Below are 16,411 nucleotides of genomic sequence, written 5' to 3' on the forward strand. Positions count from 1 at the left end.
TCATGCTAAAATGAAGCTAAAATGTTGGGAGCAGCTGGTTTAATCTTTAATAATGCACTGTATTCTTTAATCTTATCATTTGATTTGATGTAAAATCTTAATCTGCAAAGTGACTAGTAACGGTCAGATAAATGCAGTTAAGCAAATAATAACATTTCAGGCTGAAATATGGTGGAGGAAAAGTATAAAGTAAAGCACAAGCACCTCAAAAGTGTCGTACAGTAGCTGAGTAATTGTACTTCAAATGAAAATATATTTTACACATATTAATATTAATCAATAAATGTTGACAAAGTGGAGCTCAGAACAAATTATTTTCAAGTATTTATTCAAAATCAAGACGGTACAAAGACGGTACAAATATGTTACTTTGAAGGACCAGGCAAGTGTAATTTATAGTTAACATATATAGTTTATCTCAACTTACTTAAGATTATAAGTTAAGATATAGTCAGATACGAGATATGTATTACAGCAATTAAATGACTCCAATTTTATTTGCCCACATTTGAAGGCATTGAGGAGTAACATGGAACTGTTTGGACTCTAAAAGTTCGACACAGACTCTATTTCTACAAAGGAAACGTCTGAGCAGGTTACACACATACTGACCTGTGCTTGAAAATCTTAAGCATATCACTGATTGTAGCAACAATATCCAACTAATGTTAGATGGTTTCACTTGTTCTTTATGTTTCTTTACTGCTGCAAGATACAACTGGGAAATGTCCATACCCTGTCACACGTGTGTACTCAAAATAATAAAAATAATACAATGCTGTACATTTAAAACGGACTCGTGGTATTTATATAAAAGCAGTCGTCTAGAATAACACACTCAAATAAATAGAAGCAACTCTGTTAGCTCGTGTTACTGTGAAAACCTACAGTGGCACATCGTAATCATACAAAAGAGCGACCTCTCAGCTGTCAAGCGGCTGATGTAACACAGTAAAAATATTAACACATGGGTCCTTTAGCACTTTAGAAGAAGCAGTGTTGTTTTTCATGACTGTGTCTTCCAGCTGCACGCTCCAGTGAGCAACAAAGAAGGTTTTTTTAGAAGGATTTGTTGGGTGAAATCCTAGTTTTGTGTTGGGTCGTGAAAACTACACTTTTCAGGAAATTATGCAACTTATGTACACACAGTAAGTCTTAGTAATCCTCTCCCTGGACAATTTAAAGTGGTGCTTCTTACTGTTAAGATGACGTAATCTTCCTCAAGATGGCAGTGTGGTGAATTATCTTCGACTGCACCAGGGACAGACTGTCTCCTCTCTTCACCTAAGCCAGGTCAGCTGAGGATGCAGTGGAGCCCAATTGGTCAGCATCTCTTCTTAAGACATAAATACCTGTAAACCGTTCTGTTATCCCTCTCATACATCATTTACTCAGGAGTAATCTAAAGGCAGGTCCACCCTGCCGGACCATCACATGAAGTTCAGGTGACAGTAGGTGAGCTGTCAGAGAATGAGCCGGGGAACCTCGAACAAGACGTTCGTGTGACAGAGTTAATAATAGCCTTGGTTGCTCTCAATGATTTTCTGCTCCAGCTTCATTTTAAGCTCTGACACTAGAGCAGAGCTGATATTTCCCTCTTTGCGGCGACTAGACTTAGCTTTCTTGGAGCCTTTGGAGGCCAGCGCACCAGATATTGTTGGGACCGCCCGGGGCCTCTCACTGGGCCGTGTGTTAGACGGGGGTGGAGGGGGCAGGCAAGGAGCGCTGGGGGGTGGGGGCTTCGGCCGGGGGCTGCTGGTGCCCCGCTGCAGGCTGCTCTCTGGTTTGTCGATGAGGAACTTATCCGCGGGGTCGTTGAATTTGATAGTGGGCATCTTGAAGGTCCAGGGCTGCTGGTCCCTGGGTCGCCTCTTAATGATGCGACGTGCCGGCATTATCCTGTTTGACTTTGAGTTGCGCATGTACAGAGCCGTAGAGATCAAGACAGTCACCCCTACCAATACGCTAATGATAACAGTGACCATGCCTAGAGCTTTCATAGGATTGTCCCTACTTTTCATTAAAAAGGCCGCCATAGGCCCCTTGAGAGGAGTCTGTAAAAGAGCACAAATAAAATAGTTTAAATCAAGTCCGAGGGACTGGATCCAAGCGTTAACGAAGCATTTATCTAAAGCATGCAAGCACGAGAGATGGATGCGCAAAGCACTGACAGAGGAGGCCCGAACAACATGTCTACCGACAAAGTGACACTCACCCACACTCACACTCAGTCATCCGTCTTCCTCTGTCCTACAGTACAGGACCGCTGATGCAAAGCTAAGAACTATGCACAACACGAGTTGTTGGGAATGCGTCTGGCAGTGCGGCGCACTAAGATTCCTCTTTGGCATGTGACTCATGAGGGCTGAACAAGAGCGATGACAGTTCATGAGACCAAAATGGAGTGAAGTGCATGTTTGTGTGAGAAAAATGGAGAGCGAATTCAGGTTTAAATTCAAAATAACGGGCTCAGTCATAGTCATAGGAATAGAATATATCTAGAATAGAATTTTTTTTAGGTTTTGGTCATGTAAAAATTCAACATTATTAGAAAAATATTGCATTTAGAATATTTTCCAATTAAAATAAAAAAAAAAGGAAAATAGAAAAAAACCCTATTTTATTAAATTCCTTCAAATGTGCTCCAGCACTCTTTTACAGACAACAGCTAACCAGTAAAAAAAAAAAAAAGTGATATCTTTTAACAGGTTATGAACGAATAATGAGGTACCATTGTCGAGTATTTCTCACTTGATCCTGCGGACCACTTTGATATAGTTACTCTCGGGGTTGATTCGGGACTTTTTCACTGCGCTGCAGTACAGGATTGTGGATATGCAGATTGTGAGTAAAATGAGGGAAGTGACAATGCTGAAACAAATTCCAAAAACAGTCAGCGGACGCTTGCTGAGGCCCATGAAGTATGAAATAATTCGACCTTTGACCTGAAATGCACGATACACAACACAGAAACACCAAAAACATGGAGTCATCTCATCATGTAGAGTGAAGGAATGAATACATGGGAACACATGAAGTATCAGAAAACATATGGTTTAATGTAAATGTTGAAAACTTTAAAGGATAATGCTGGTGTTTTATGTTTATCCTCACATTTAGTGAATAGACAAAAACCAGGATGAATTTAAAGTCACATATTCCTGTGCACCAATCAGAATGAAAATCTGTTGATCCTTGTGGGATTGTTGTCTTGTGTTGCCTGTGTGAAACTCTTCAAATAATACATACAAATGTGGCCTTTTTTCAAAACTTTCATACGAAACACATTTGATTTGAAAAACCAGGTTTTCTGGACCTTTAAACAAAAGGTATTTTTCACAACCTGGCAACCAAAACATGTTCTAGCTCATAACTCTTATTTATTAACCATTAAATAATTAGTTATGATCATCATAAACAATTTATTAAGTGTTCCTTATTAGGAAGTGATACCAGAATATGGTATATATTATATGTACTTTAATGTGATTTTAAAGCTCCACTATTAATTATTTTGTATTTTAAAAATGAAACAAACAACTCATTGCACTAAACCCGCAGAGAATTATCACTAACGCTGCAGCTCTTTGGAGCTTTTTAGCCTCTTTTGGCTCATTGTATTTATGTCACATTTACTCTGGGATTACTATGGGTGAAAATTAGAGGTTAGTGTGTCCCGCTGCCACAGAAAACTGTTTTTTATTGAAAAAGCTCTGATAAACCTACATTAGCAACTTGCTAGCATATTTATTTTATAAATGTTGATGCTGGTGGAGACCAAAACAGAGCTAAAAAGAAGGTGAGTGTCGACTTAGTCTCATCAGAAGCACATGAAATGAATGATTATGTTGCTCTGTGCCTGCCGGATGTGTAAATAGTCAACTATTTGCTAACATTTGTCCTGTTTCTTGCCATAACAACTTAACAACAAATAGCCCAAAAAGCAGTTAATGCAGCTTCAGTAGTTTTTAGATGACAGCGGAGGCACAGCTGTATCACTGAGAGCAGCATTAATGCATCCTTGGTTTTGGTCTCTTCATGGGACTTACAATAATGAAAGCATAAAAATGACCAGCACTATCCTTTAAAGAAGATGAAATGTGATTGGCTGAAACAAGGATGCTAAATTAGCGGCTGCGTAGCATGACAACAATGCCTATTACCACATGTTAAACTGCTTTAATGCACAGCTGGTGCCACCTAAAGCTCAGGTTTGGAATAGAAAGCGCTGCGAGCATGCTGCGAGTCAGAGCGGGTCTTACCGCCTCCGTGATATCGATATTGACCACGGCTGTTGTGCTGAAGGATGGAGAGCCCCTGTCCCTGGCTTGGACCACCACAGACCACTTGCAGTCCTTCTCCTTGGTGATGTTCTGCACAATCTCCATGGACTTGATGTAGGGCTTCAGCTTGATCTCTCCAGTGTCGGCGTTGATATCAAACGCGTTGTCAGGATCGGCTGTCATGATGGAGTATTCAATCACATTGTTTGGAGACTCTGCATCTTCATCTACTGCCTGTAACAAGTCGAGGAATAGCATAAAATGGTTTGATATTTGATCATTTTAATATCCTGCATAGTGGACTGCCAGGTTTCAGTCAATTTGTTCAATCGTAAGCATAATATTTGCTTTGCAAATCAAAAAACAAGCCTGCAAAAAGTATGGCGATGGAGACAAAGACAGCAAAGACAGTCAAAAAACCTATGAAAAACCATTAAATTCAAGAGAGTCATTGTCTATATTGTCTACATTACACATTGCAATTACGGCTAATAATACAGAATTATTATTATTTGTCGATTGAGTTTTTTAATTTTCTAAACTTAAAGGACAAGGCTGGCTTCTGCATTCTTATTATTGTCGACAAAATCCCATGAAAAGACAAAAACCAGCAATTCTTCATCTCTCAATGCTTTCCGATGTCCCTACCCTGTCTTCGGCAATAAGCCCACATTTGTTCCTGATGAAGATGCAAGTCTTTAAAAAGCACATACATTTTTTTAAAAGATGTACATTACCGATATATAATTTCAGTATTAAAATAAAGGCTACGTAATTTTTGATTTTGTACAAACCAGATTCCAAAAAAGTTTGGATGCTGTGTAAAATATACAACAGGATGCCAACTTCTTTGGAATCGAGGTTGCAGTTGTATGTAGTGCATCAACTGGGGACTGTTTTCAGCTGCAGATTTATAGTCGTAATGGAGGAACATGTCTTCCACAACAGTAGAGCTGTGAGGCACAAAGGTATGAACCACGTTAGCTCAACAGGCAACACTCAATTCATGGTTGTGTTGGTCTTTTCATTGGATATCACTCGCCTTATAATCAAGCTTTGGCAGCAATAATTAGTTTTCAAACATGAAAATTAAAATGAGATTTTTTAATTTAATTTAATTAATTAATTTATCCATTTTGTTGTGTATGATGTGCACAAAATAGCATTTGAAATTCTCATTATTTTCAATTATTTCACTTTAATACTGGCAGTCCTGATCTTCCATACCTTGTTCTCTAAATCTCAAAAACAGCCAGTGTTCTGATCGCTTAGTTTAAAAATAGATTTTCAGTGTGGGGGGAGAATAATTTAACATCATATACCTCGACTCTGACGGGTGTACCGATGATCATTGTCTTTTCCAGGAGTTTTTCATCAAATTCTGGAGAGTGGTCGTTCATGTCGAGGACGGTGACAAAGACTTCGGCCAAGGCGTACTTCCCCTCCGAATCTTCAGCCTTGACGTAAAAGTTGTATTTCGACCTGACCTCTGCGTCCAGGCTGGTCCAGGGCTGGGTGGAGATGAGGCCTGATGACGGGTGGATGGTAAACCTGCAGGTTCACAACAGTTCAGATAGCGTATGAGTCATGACCACAGCTGTCCAACAAGTGACATTTACATCACATCCTGCGAGTCTCTGCATGACTCACATTAATACTATAAAAAGCAAATTTCCATCCATATGGTAAAAATACACTGATGTTAATCCAGGTGACTTAATATGCAGGAAGAAAAATATTTAGTTTGTACCATTTGTCTCAGAAATCACAAAGTCTAGTTGGTCCAAATTATTGGAATTTATATAAAGTAAAACGCTTCTGAATATATTTGATTTCTTAATTTTATTCGTTTTCAGAAAAAAAAAAACATTTAGAATAATACATATTATATGACTGGATTTTAACGATTGATGCATTAATGTGTTGAACTCTTTAATGTTGCAGCTGGTGCAGGTGGTGTTCATTCTGATCACTTTATATACTGGTGGGCAGTTTAATCTACAGTAATACATCCATTTCTTAGGGGATTTTATTCTAAACTGAATCCAAAAAGTACAAAGTAACTATTGTTCTAAAATTAATGCAGTTGAGTAAAAATGGCAGCATTTGTCTCAATGTGGTGGATTAGGAGTATAAAGTAGCAGAAAATGTAAATACTCAAGTAAAGTATCTTAAAATTGCACTTAAGTACAGTAATCTCTCTTTGTTTGCTGTATCTATTCTATCTAAACGTATTTCTACCCACTTTTCTGAGTAGTTCCACTCTTTTCAGCTTTGTGCTTTTTCTATGTCAGATCATTTTGTGCACACTGATGAGTGTTTTTATTCTTTGCAGTTTTTTTTTAATCTGATAACTCAACAACTACTTAACAGACTTCACTGACACTTGATAAAAGAATAATAGGTTAATTTTTGCTCTAGATCTGGATCACGTAGTGTCAAAATGCAGCCATTTAAAAAAGCAACTTTATGTTTGGATTCGAAGCTCCTGAGGTGGAAGGTTTAGAGGCAGCTTTCTTGAAGACAAATGGAGCTGTGTAAGAGTTTAAAAACGTTCCAATCTTGACCAGATTTGGTGCAACAAATATTTGAATTAGCCTAAAAATTTTGAATGACTGTCTAATTTTTTAAATGTTTGCTTAATTCAAAGAAGCCCTGTGTGCTGATACGCCTCCAGTTACAGACAAGTTGCACCAAGATTGTGTCATTTTTCTACAAGCGAAACCGTTTGCAATCAGAAAACCTTCCCACGAGTGTTCGACAAATAAGAATGAAATCAAAAGGATTCTGCAGCACTGATGTGGGTCTGTGCTTTCTCAGTGCTCTCTAGCTCAACACTGGGCTTGCAGCCACTTCATCCAGCCGTCTTTTCTGTCTCGTTTTCCACTGTGAGATTTCACAAGTTTCCTTGAAACTGATAACTTTCGCACAATTAACTCAGGTCGCTGCCTGAAGACGAGCATAAATTCTCACTTTTCCCTCGCTGTGTGCTGCCTTGCTTTTCAAAGCTGCCGTTTCTGTGGCTCCAGCTGTCACATTGCATGTTAATTGGCTCTCCCTATGCGAGACGGGCCAGGCTGTCTATTTTTAACCCTCCAATCCAATTAGGAGATTAGCCAGCATCTCGCAGCCATTTTAGAGCGAGCTGTTTGCGCAGCAGAGGGGCCAATCAGACTGGTTTCCTGCTTGCCGCTCCCATCAAAGAGACAAAAGATGAATCATGGCTGGTGTCCTGCTGGCTGAGTTTACCCAACACGCTGAGCAGTGTTGAGTCATATTCACAGAAAACCGACTTTTTTAGTCCATGAAATGTGTTTTGTGGAAGTGCGAGAGTTAAGTGTCTGATCAGACCAAACCTAAGCTGGCAGGAGTGAAAGGTCTTTACTTACAAATCTGATCCTGATCCATAAATCGTGTATTTGACTTCACCCCAAGGCCCTGAATCTGGATCATTTGCCTGGAGGAAAAAAACAGGCCAGAGATTAGAAGATAGAGACTTAAAACACATACATAAAGTGTGAAAATGTACAATTTGTAAGCAAGATTATTTACTAATTGGATAAATTAGTTCAACTAGGGAGCAAAAAAGCTCAACCAAAGTGACTGAAGGTGGTGCAGTTAGATGTTTTTACTGGAGGATAACCAGGGTCTTAAGCTCATGTACGGTGGGTGGTGCAGGCTGTAAGTCTCTTCCTGTGGTGAGTGGGGATGGAGGTGTAGGTCAGAATGATTAACCTTGGGACAACATTAAGCTCTATACTCCACGCTGCGTACTGTAGCTTGGACATGTTGCCCGGCTGCAGGATTCATACAGTCTAATGGAAAGGACGAGACAAATGTGCCAATATTTCTATTAATAAAAGCCCCGCCTGAGGAGCGCCGCAGAGCATATGCCAGAATGTCACATGCAAACACAAATTTAACAACAAAGCCAGGGACCTCTGAGCTTTTTTGTCTGGCGACAACCTGCTTTCATGTAATGAACTGCACCGAGTAATATGCATTTATCGGAGGACTGATGGATTATATAATCACTCAGGTCGGGTGAAAGCAGAGTTTAATCTTGATTGACTCACTGTTACAGACAGAACGCTGGAGCCTCCAGGGGAGTTCTCAGGGACCCTGGCGATGTAATACTGGGACGTGAACTTGGGGATGTTGTCGTTTGTGTCCAGCAGGTTGATCACGATGTCAGCTGTGGCACTGAACCTCTCAGGAGTGTCGATCTCCACCGCCAGCAGCTGCAGAGAGAGTGATTAAATGAATGCTTAAATGTTCCGTCAATAAATCGATTTGTTTAATGACAAACAAGATGAAGAGTCTGCAGCGACACGAGCAGCCCTGTGAGGCTGTGAAAAGCAAAGAAAACCATTCATGTATTATTCATCATGAAATTCAGTGTGTTAGCATGGCTGCTAACATGCAAATTAACATTATATGATCACAGCTGAGAGTAATGGGAAAGCATTTGATCATAAACCACATTACTGGACAAGAAAGTTAGATGTAAAACATAAACAAAACTGAGTGCAGTCATTTGCAAACAAACTGTGTTTACCAGCAACAGTTTTACAAAGTGTTCCTGAGCCCATGCAGTAATCTCCTTTATCCAATCATGTGTTCACAAAGTGTCAAACGACTGAGCCTTTCCAGGATGCTCCTTTCATACCCAATCATGATACTATCACCTGTTACCAATCAACCTGTTTACCTGTGGGATGATCCAAACAGGTGTTTTTGGAGCGAGCCACAACTTTCCCAGTCTTTAGTTGCTCCTGTCCCACTTTGTTTGAAACATGTTGCTGTTTGTTGATGTTTCAGAATAAGCAGATATTTACAAAAATCAATGAAGCTGCTGAGGTCAAACATAAAATATATTGTCTTTGTACTGTTTTATCAGATTATCACATTCTCTTGTATTTAAGTTTTGCACAGCGTCCCAACTTTTTTGGAAATCTGGGATTAGTTGCAGCCCTACATGAAACACTGGTGTCATTTCAATAACACTCATTAATAATCTAGTGATATATGAAGTCTAACCTTAAAAGAAATGGTCGGTCCCTTTTCATAGTCGATGCCAGATGTGTCTTCCACGATGATGGTCACCTGCGCTTCATTGAGCACCGTCTGGGGAACCACTCGCAGCACTCGACTCGGCCCCACGAGTCTCAGTTTAAATTTAGCGTTTGCACCCTGCGCAGAAGAATTAACGACAAAGTGCAGAAACCACGAATAAGTAAAGTAAATAAGAAAAACGAGGAAACTGAAGGTTCATCAGACTCGAGGTGACTCTGGCAGATCAAGGTACACGAGTCACTGAGGCCGGATGGAGAGAATAAACATGACGGCATAATGAATATCATTTTATCTTGAATTAATGAACAGATTTCATGAACATTTTTAAGTGGTGTTGCATAACTGGACGTACTTTGAGGCTGGTTGGCAGATATTTATGCAACATTGTACCCAGAGGTATTAGCGAATCTGCCAGCACGGGAACAAACTCAACATGGAGGAAACATCCGTTATGAAAACACTTCTTGTATCAATTATTGGCAGGTAACAGTTTGTCTAAAGTAAACGTCTTGATGAATGAATGTTAGTTGATGTGCAGCAGGCGCAGACCGTGAGGAAGGAATGACAGGAAGCAAAGAGGTCGCTGCGTCACATGAGGTCACATGAGTGAAACGTGGGAATAAATCTACCTGATCGGAGTCATTGACGGTGATCTTAAAGCCTCGGAGGATCTCCCCCGCGGGAGGATGCTCGTACATGGTGACCTCAAACTTGCTCTGTGGTCCGTTCTCTCCGTAAAAAGTCGGAGGGTGATTATTGAGGTCCACCACCCGCACCGTCACCGTGGTAACCACGTAGTCCAGCAGCCGATCGTTTGCTCCTATCTCAGATGCCTGGGTTTAAAAATTACATCGATCAACACATTCAGTAATAATACCAGATTAAAATAACAGGAGATGAGGAGGAACACCTGGGAGGAGACTCACAGGCAAAAAGCATTACCTTGACTTTAATTTCATATAATTCATTTTTCAGCAGAGATGGATAAGTAGTCAGTGTGATGCATCCACTGGTGCTGTTTATGTCAAACACACCATCACTACCTGAAAGGTGATAAAAGAAAGGTGTCTGACAAACAGGCTGGAAGCAGTTAACCTATTGGAATTAATTTCTTGATGCATTGCTCTTACCATTCATAATGGAGTAATGTATTGGGTTAGGATTGCCTTGATCTCCATCTTTAGCATACACAGTGAATATTTCAGAACCCTGGAGGAAAAAAAAACCAAAATGAATCGTATATGTATTTACTGCCTGTAATGGTCCTTCACCGTCACAGGTGTGTTAAGAATAAGAGGAGGACTTACAGGGACCGAGACTTCGTAGACGTAGCCAAAGTAAGGGGTTCCTATGAAGGATGGGGGCATGTCTTGGGCGTCAATTACATTGATTGTTATGGTGGCTGTGGAGGTCAACACCTGGTGCCTCCCCTTGTACTTTCCACCTCCATCCTGAGAAAACAAGTAGTCGCACAGAAGGCAAAGTTTGTTTTATAATAAACACGTGTTTATTCAGACTCTGGGCAATCCTTTTATCCATGGAAAACTATGCTAAAACAGTCTTGGAATTTAAAAAAAAAGTCTTGGTAAAGGATTTGGCAGCTCCACACTGGCAGATACAGGCATCACGTGATCTTTTTATCGGCTGCCCTCTTTCATCAAGTAACATCTGCAGCATTTAGGCATTTTTGAAATCTCTATACAGAGAATTAATCATTAATAATGACTACTTTTCTTATTTTAGCCAAATAAAATAATGTGATGATGTGATGTGCCTCACACTGGCTGAAAGTAACCAGATGCCAAGCTTTAAATGGTTTAATGAGTTCGGTTTATGTTAACTAGCTAAATAGTATTACAAACTAAAATAAAATAAAATAAAATTAGGTGGTTTAATGGGATTATATCAGCCTTACTGGTTAGATGTCTGTTTAAAACTGGGATGTAAACCTCTTAATCCACACCTGGTATGTCAAATCCAATATTACTGGGAACAGTGGAATCTGTAATTTCATTTGCATGGCCGTGATAATTACGATATCATGGTTCAATGATATGGTTTGACACTCAGAGCTGAGGCTGGAGAGCAAACCAGCCGACCTCATCATGATATTACTCACAGTGGAAGATTACACTTCAGGTTGCTCACACTGGGAGTGAAGCCGTCAACACTTCACTAGACTTCTCTTTACATCACACACAGTGTGGAAATTCAGGTGTTGGTGCTCAGAAAGCTTAGTCACGACTGAACTTGATCCCATGTTGATCCCAGCTTGTTAAAAACTTTCCGAGCAGATTGTATTTGGAGGACCACCAGAATAAACGTGTCAAAAGCAACACTCTTGGAGAAGTTTTTTTCTCTGCTTGGATCTGATAAGCCAGCTGAGCTAACTCACCAGAAAAAATATAAAGACCTGCATTAGATTGCAAATGTAAATGACTTAAATGATGAAAACTAGAAGACAACAGCGATGTCTGAATCTGAAACTTCTCGGTCAGGATGGAGACCACAGTGGGAGTGTGTGTTCACGGCACCTGAGAAGACGAGCCAAAAGGCAAAGAGCATCAGTGACCTCTCACCTTAGCAACCACCGTCACGAAGTGTGTGGGTGTGGTCTCGTAGTCCAGAGTCTCGCCAGGTTTGACTCTCAGGATGCCGCTGTGCCCATCGATGGTAAACTTGGCAAACGGAGAGGTCTGATAATGAATGATATAATGAATACACAGCTGACACGTGGACAGTAACAACTACTGTGCTGTCGGCGGTTGGCCCGGACCGAACCTAAGCTCCTATTAAGCCTTCAGTGCCTTGCTCAAATGTAATTGAAATTTAATCCACTGAAGTAACACCATTTCCAGACTGCTCTCTGGTATGAGATTAATCTTCCCCTTCACACACTGTCCCATCACTCGAATGCCCTTTTCCTCCCTCCACATGGCAGCACAGCTCTCATGATGTCAGCTCGACCTCTGGTCTTACCCCCGAGTGTTAGGGCCATACCGAGCCAGTTAACAGTATCACAGTGTGGATAATGATGCTGCAGTCATAATAAAATAAAAACTAGATGCTTTTTAAATGGATTACAGAGTGGAAGTGGAATCAAACGATAGAAGAGCAAGTGTGCAAAAGAGATGCTTGCTCATGCTTTCAAATAAGGTTTTGGGAACCAAGAGGATAGAACTTTTGGCAGACCTCAGGGTGTAGGAGTAAAGAAGTCTGATGTAGGCTGCAGCTGAGCTATTTACAGCTCTACACGTGATTAGTAAAATCAATGCAACTGGAGGTCGTGTGTAAGGAGACTAAAATAGCTTTAACTGTTTTAGCCTTGGTTACTCCAGGTCAGTTCTCCGGCCACGTGTTACTGTCAAAGCCCGGCTGCTGCATTTTGGAAAGAGATTTTTCTGTCTAATCCCAGAGTAAAGATAGAGCGAGACAAAATAAAAGCATGAATTATATTTGAGGAAGTGTTTGGTTCTGGATGTATAACAAATTTGAATGAGTCACATCTGGATGACTCTTTCCCCGATTGAAAATACACACAATATTTAGTGCTTAAAATTCAGCACGAAGCCTGAAATATGGCAGTGAACTCGACAGAAATAGCCTCGAACAGCCTTAGAAGGCCTTGTTATAATTCAGTTGTAAAAAAGATTTTCCGTCCAGCGCTCCAGACAAAACTTGAGAGCCGCCAGGGTCACAACTGTGCATCATCTGCATAGAAACAAAGCTGGAGGGTCACCTGTAGATAATATGAGACGCTGCCTCCTGAGCCCATATCTTTATCCGTTGCTTGGACTCTGTAGATGCTACTTCCTGGAGCAGTGTCCTAGTGAACAGAGAAGAGATGTTACAACCCCGAAACCCACTTCGTTCTCAATTATTTGCTTGACTCAGTCAGCTGATTTAGAGGCCATTTATGGCACAGAAAGAGCAACAGAAAGGATTTATTGTATTGGGGGCATTTGTTCAATATGCTGTACCTCCGGAATATCAATGATGAAAGGCAGGTTTTGAAATTCAGGTGGTTCATCATTGGCATCAGTGACAAACACTCTCACGGTCTCAACAACCTGAAAGCAACAAGAAAACAAATTGTCAGCCACAAATTAAAACAACTGTACCAACTGTTATGTCCTTTTTCATAAAGAAATAAATAACTGAGATTGATCAGAAAAAGCTAATTTTATATATTTAATACATAGTGCATGATAAGTTTCCTGCTGTTTGTCACAATACTTATTTTGTAGGAGTAAATAATGTTTCACAGATTTATGTTTGTTTTCTCTTTTTCTTTAGTCTCACCAGTTTTTGTTTTACTTGACAATTAGATTGTAGTTTAATAGTCACGACTGTATAAATACAATGACTTGGTGGTGTGATTAGTGCAGTGGACACAAGCAGTAAAAACTTACCTTATTGCGGCCGTCCGTTATGCTCACGAGCACTGAGATTTCATCTTGTTTCTGCAAGGGAAAGGTGACGTCACTTTGAGCCACACAGGTGACAAGTTTACAGCAGCTTTCTTCAAAACGAGAGCCTCATTAGCATGCTCACCTCTCTGTCGAGCTCCTGAATTAGAGTCACGTTTCCTGATTTCGAGTCCACCCTGAGATACTCTTTGGAGCCCTTTTCAAAAGTCAGCCCATATCGCACCGGATCGCCCTCCGGATCTGTGCCGTTCAGGATGTACACCTGTGTCCCTTTGTGGTGAAAATGACAAAGAAACAGTGCTGTCACACCGGCAAATTCACAAAGCATTTCTATGTTAAGATCATGCTGAGAATACACAAACACTTTGTGATTAATTTCTCTGTTATTCAGTGTGAATGGCACGTTTAATAATCAGGTCAGGTGAGCTACCACCCACATTGTTTTCCTCCCATAAGTCTTGACGTACGTCACAATCCAAAAGGTATTACAGTGATTAGCCGGAGCTTCAATACCAGTGTGATGATTTCATTGTTACACCTACGCATGTAAAATGACTTAACACCAGACTGCACGTTATCTCATGCTGAAATCAACCAGATCTTTGCCCGTTAAAGTCATATTAGATTGGACGTGAGACTTACCAACTGGTGTATCCTCAGAGATGCTGAACAAGGCCATGTTCCCATTTGTACTGCTGGGTCCATTATCGTAAAAATAGGGAGCATAGTCTGATTGCCCTTTATGGGAAAACAAAAAAAGCATGCTCCAAGTTATTTGAGCAGAAGTGAAATGATAAAATAATGACATAACCTTTGAGCAAGCTCCTGTAGAAACCTGAAAAATATCACTTATTTATCTATGTTTTGTTCTCTTTTTGATGGAAATGTTTATGTAATTAAGTGATAACTGTTGCACTCACTTGCTAAAAAGGGCAGGAGACGACAGCAGGGAGGAGGAGGAGGAGGATGGAGATGAGTTACAAATATATTTGGGTTTAAGTTTCCACTATCACAACACAAACACATGATCACACATGTAACTATGAAGTGCAGGCAGCATGAGCAGTCTACGCTAAGATGTACATGCCCTCTGCGCGTTAGAGGATTAACCAGATAAGAGCAAGGCAAGAAGTCTTAACCACACACAAAGAACAACAAAAAAAACACAAGAAAAAGAAAAGCAGTCCTTACCTGAGGTGAAGTGAAGCAGGAGGAGGAAGAGCAGAGCGTGCGTTTTCTTTTCTTTCTTCATCCTGGTGGGGAGGTAAGGCTTGGCTGGCTCATGTGGAAGGCTTGGTGGAGGGAAAGCGAGCAGCGAGTGTCGTGCCCTTCTGGAGGCGTCTCAGCAGCTCAGGAGGAAGAGGCTGGGACAGATTCTCAGGCACTAATCCAGTGACGCATCCCTTCCCTCTGCAGACATCTTCTACCACGCTGCTCTCGCTCCGATCGCTCCTGAAAAACTACACGAGGAGGGACGAGAGCACAGGTTTCACACAATATGGTGCGATCATCGCACCTCCGCACACATGTGACAATGTACACATGAGGCTCTGCAGCCATGATTACTGTTAAATCAAAGGCTTTGTGATGTACCAGACTTACTTCAGTGTTTAAAACGAGTGACGCTCTGAGTATCATCTTGAATTATTCAAACAAACATCCAAACATGCTGCACATTTGTTTCTATTTGTTTATTTGTATGGACACATGGCACATTTGGCTCCTCTCGCTGGTGTTTTAAAGGCTTTCAACAAACTCATTAGTCACATGTAGCGAGTCCCACTGGCCTAAGCTCCCCGAGGCTGCTCTCCTTGGCAGTTTGCTGACAAGCCTCAGCTGCACTTGTGGATCTGTGATGCACTTAAAGCCAAGAGGCTTTCTTTGGCCACTTTCACCAGGAGACCCAGTGACCTGTCAATCACCGCGCTTCAAGACACAAAACAAGGCTTTTTATAAATAGTCAGAATTGGCAGTCAGCAGTGTTTGAGTTTAAATGTTAGAGCTGCAAGCCTGCGTTATATGTTTAGTTCAGCTTAATGTGAGCATGCTGTGTTATAGAAGGTGAAATTGTAAGAAACCCTTCTGGTAGGCAGATCAACACCCTGCTCTCAGATTCAGAGAGATACAGCCCAAAAATAAGCTGATTTTTTTTTAAAAAAGGAAAAAATGTGACACTCTCTGAAGGCCAAAGTGTGATGTTTTGATCTTGCATCCTTGCCTGTATGTGATGCAAGTCAAAAGCTCACCATGTCATACTTGTTTATTTTTGAACACAACTTCCACACTGGCTGCAGGAGAGTTTAGCACCTTTTAAAGAAAAGAAAAAAAATCATATCGGCTTAGATGCAGGTGTCATGCGAGTACACGTTTGCCTGCCGTTGGTGTGTTAATGCATTAAGTTACTCACTAAGAGGTGCAGACTTGTGCACTTCCCATATTCACAGGTATAAAAATAGTGTCTGACGTTCAGTGACACGCTCATACATCTTAGTGGTTGGCAGGAAATGAGAAATCTGCTCTGTTCACTAAAAAACTCACAGAATCCAAGGACCATGTTTATAGAGGAGTGTAGTAGAGACAAGAATTAATGTTTGTGAATAATTGAGATTCAGGGCATAAAAT

At 40.7% G+C, this 16,411-nt stretch overlaps 1 protein-coding gene across 2 annotated transcripts; it reads right to left on the reverse strand.

Annotated features, from left to right (window-relative positions):
• Window positions 1–348: 348 nt before the first annotated feature.
• LOC121624942 (cadherin-related family member 1) lies at window positions 349–15,109 on the reverse strand. 2 transcript variants are annotated; one of them, XM_041962924.1, is made up of 18 exons: window positions 14,981–15,109; window positions 14,710–14,712; window positions 14,432–14,527; window positions 13,914–14,059; window positions 13,772–13,822; window positions 13,340–13,429; window positions 13,099–13,185; window positions 11,939–12,055; window positions 10,667–10,810; window positions 10,490–10,568; window positions 10,302–10,402; window positions 9,989–10,192; window positions 9,324–9,476; window positions 8,360–8,524; window positions 7,673–7,740; window positions 5,606–5,834; window positions 4,263–4,517; window positions 349–2,054 (listed from the first exon to the last, which is right to left on the reverse strand). In XM_041962924.1, the coding sequence occupies exons 1-18, from the start codon at window positions 15,039–15,041 to the stop codon at window positions 1,512–1,514; spliced, it is 2,592 nt and encodes an 863-aa protein (XP_041818858.1). In that variant the 5' UTR covers window positions 15,042–15,109; the 3' UTR covers window positions 349–1,511. The 2 variants fall into 2 exon arrangements, with proteins under 2 accessions (XP_041818858.1, XP_041818859.1); XM_041962925.1 differs by lacking the exon at window positions 14,710–14,712 and having other exon boundaries at window positions 14,981–15,096.
• Window positions 15,110–16,411: the final 1,302 nt, after the last annotated feature.

This window comes from Chelmon rostratus, chromosome 21, assembly GCF_017976325.1.
Source record: "Chelmon rostratus isolate fCheRos1 chromosome 21, fCheRos1.pri, whole genome shotgun sequence".
Taxonomy (NCBI): domain Eukaryota; kingdom Metazoa; phylum Chordata; class Actinopteri; order Chaetodontiformes; family Chaetodontidae; genus Chelmon; species Chelmon rostratus.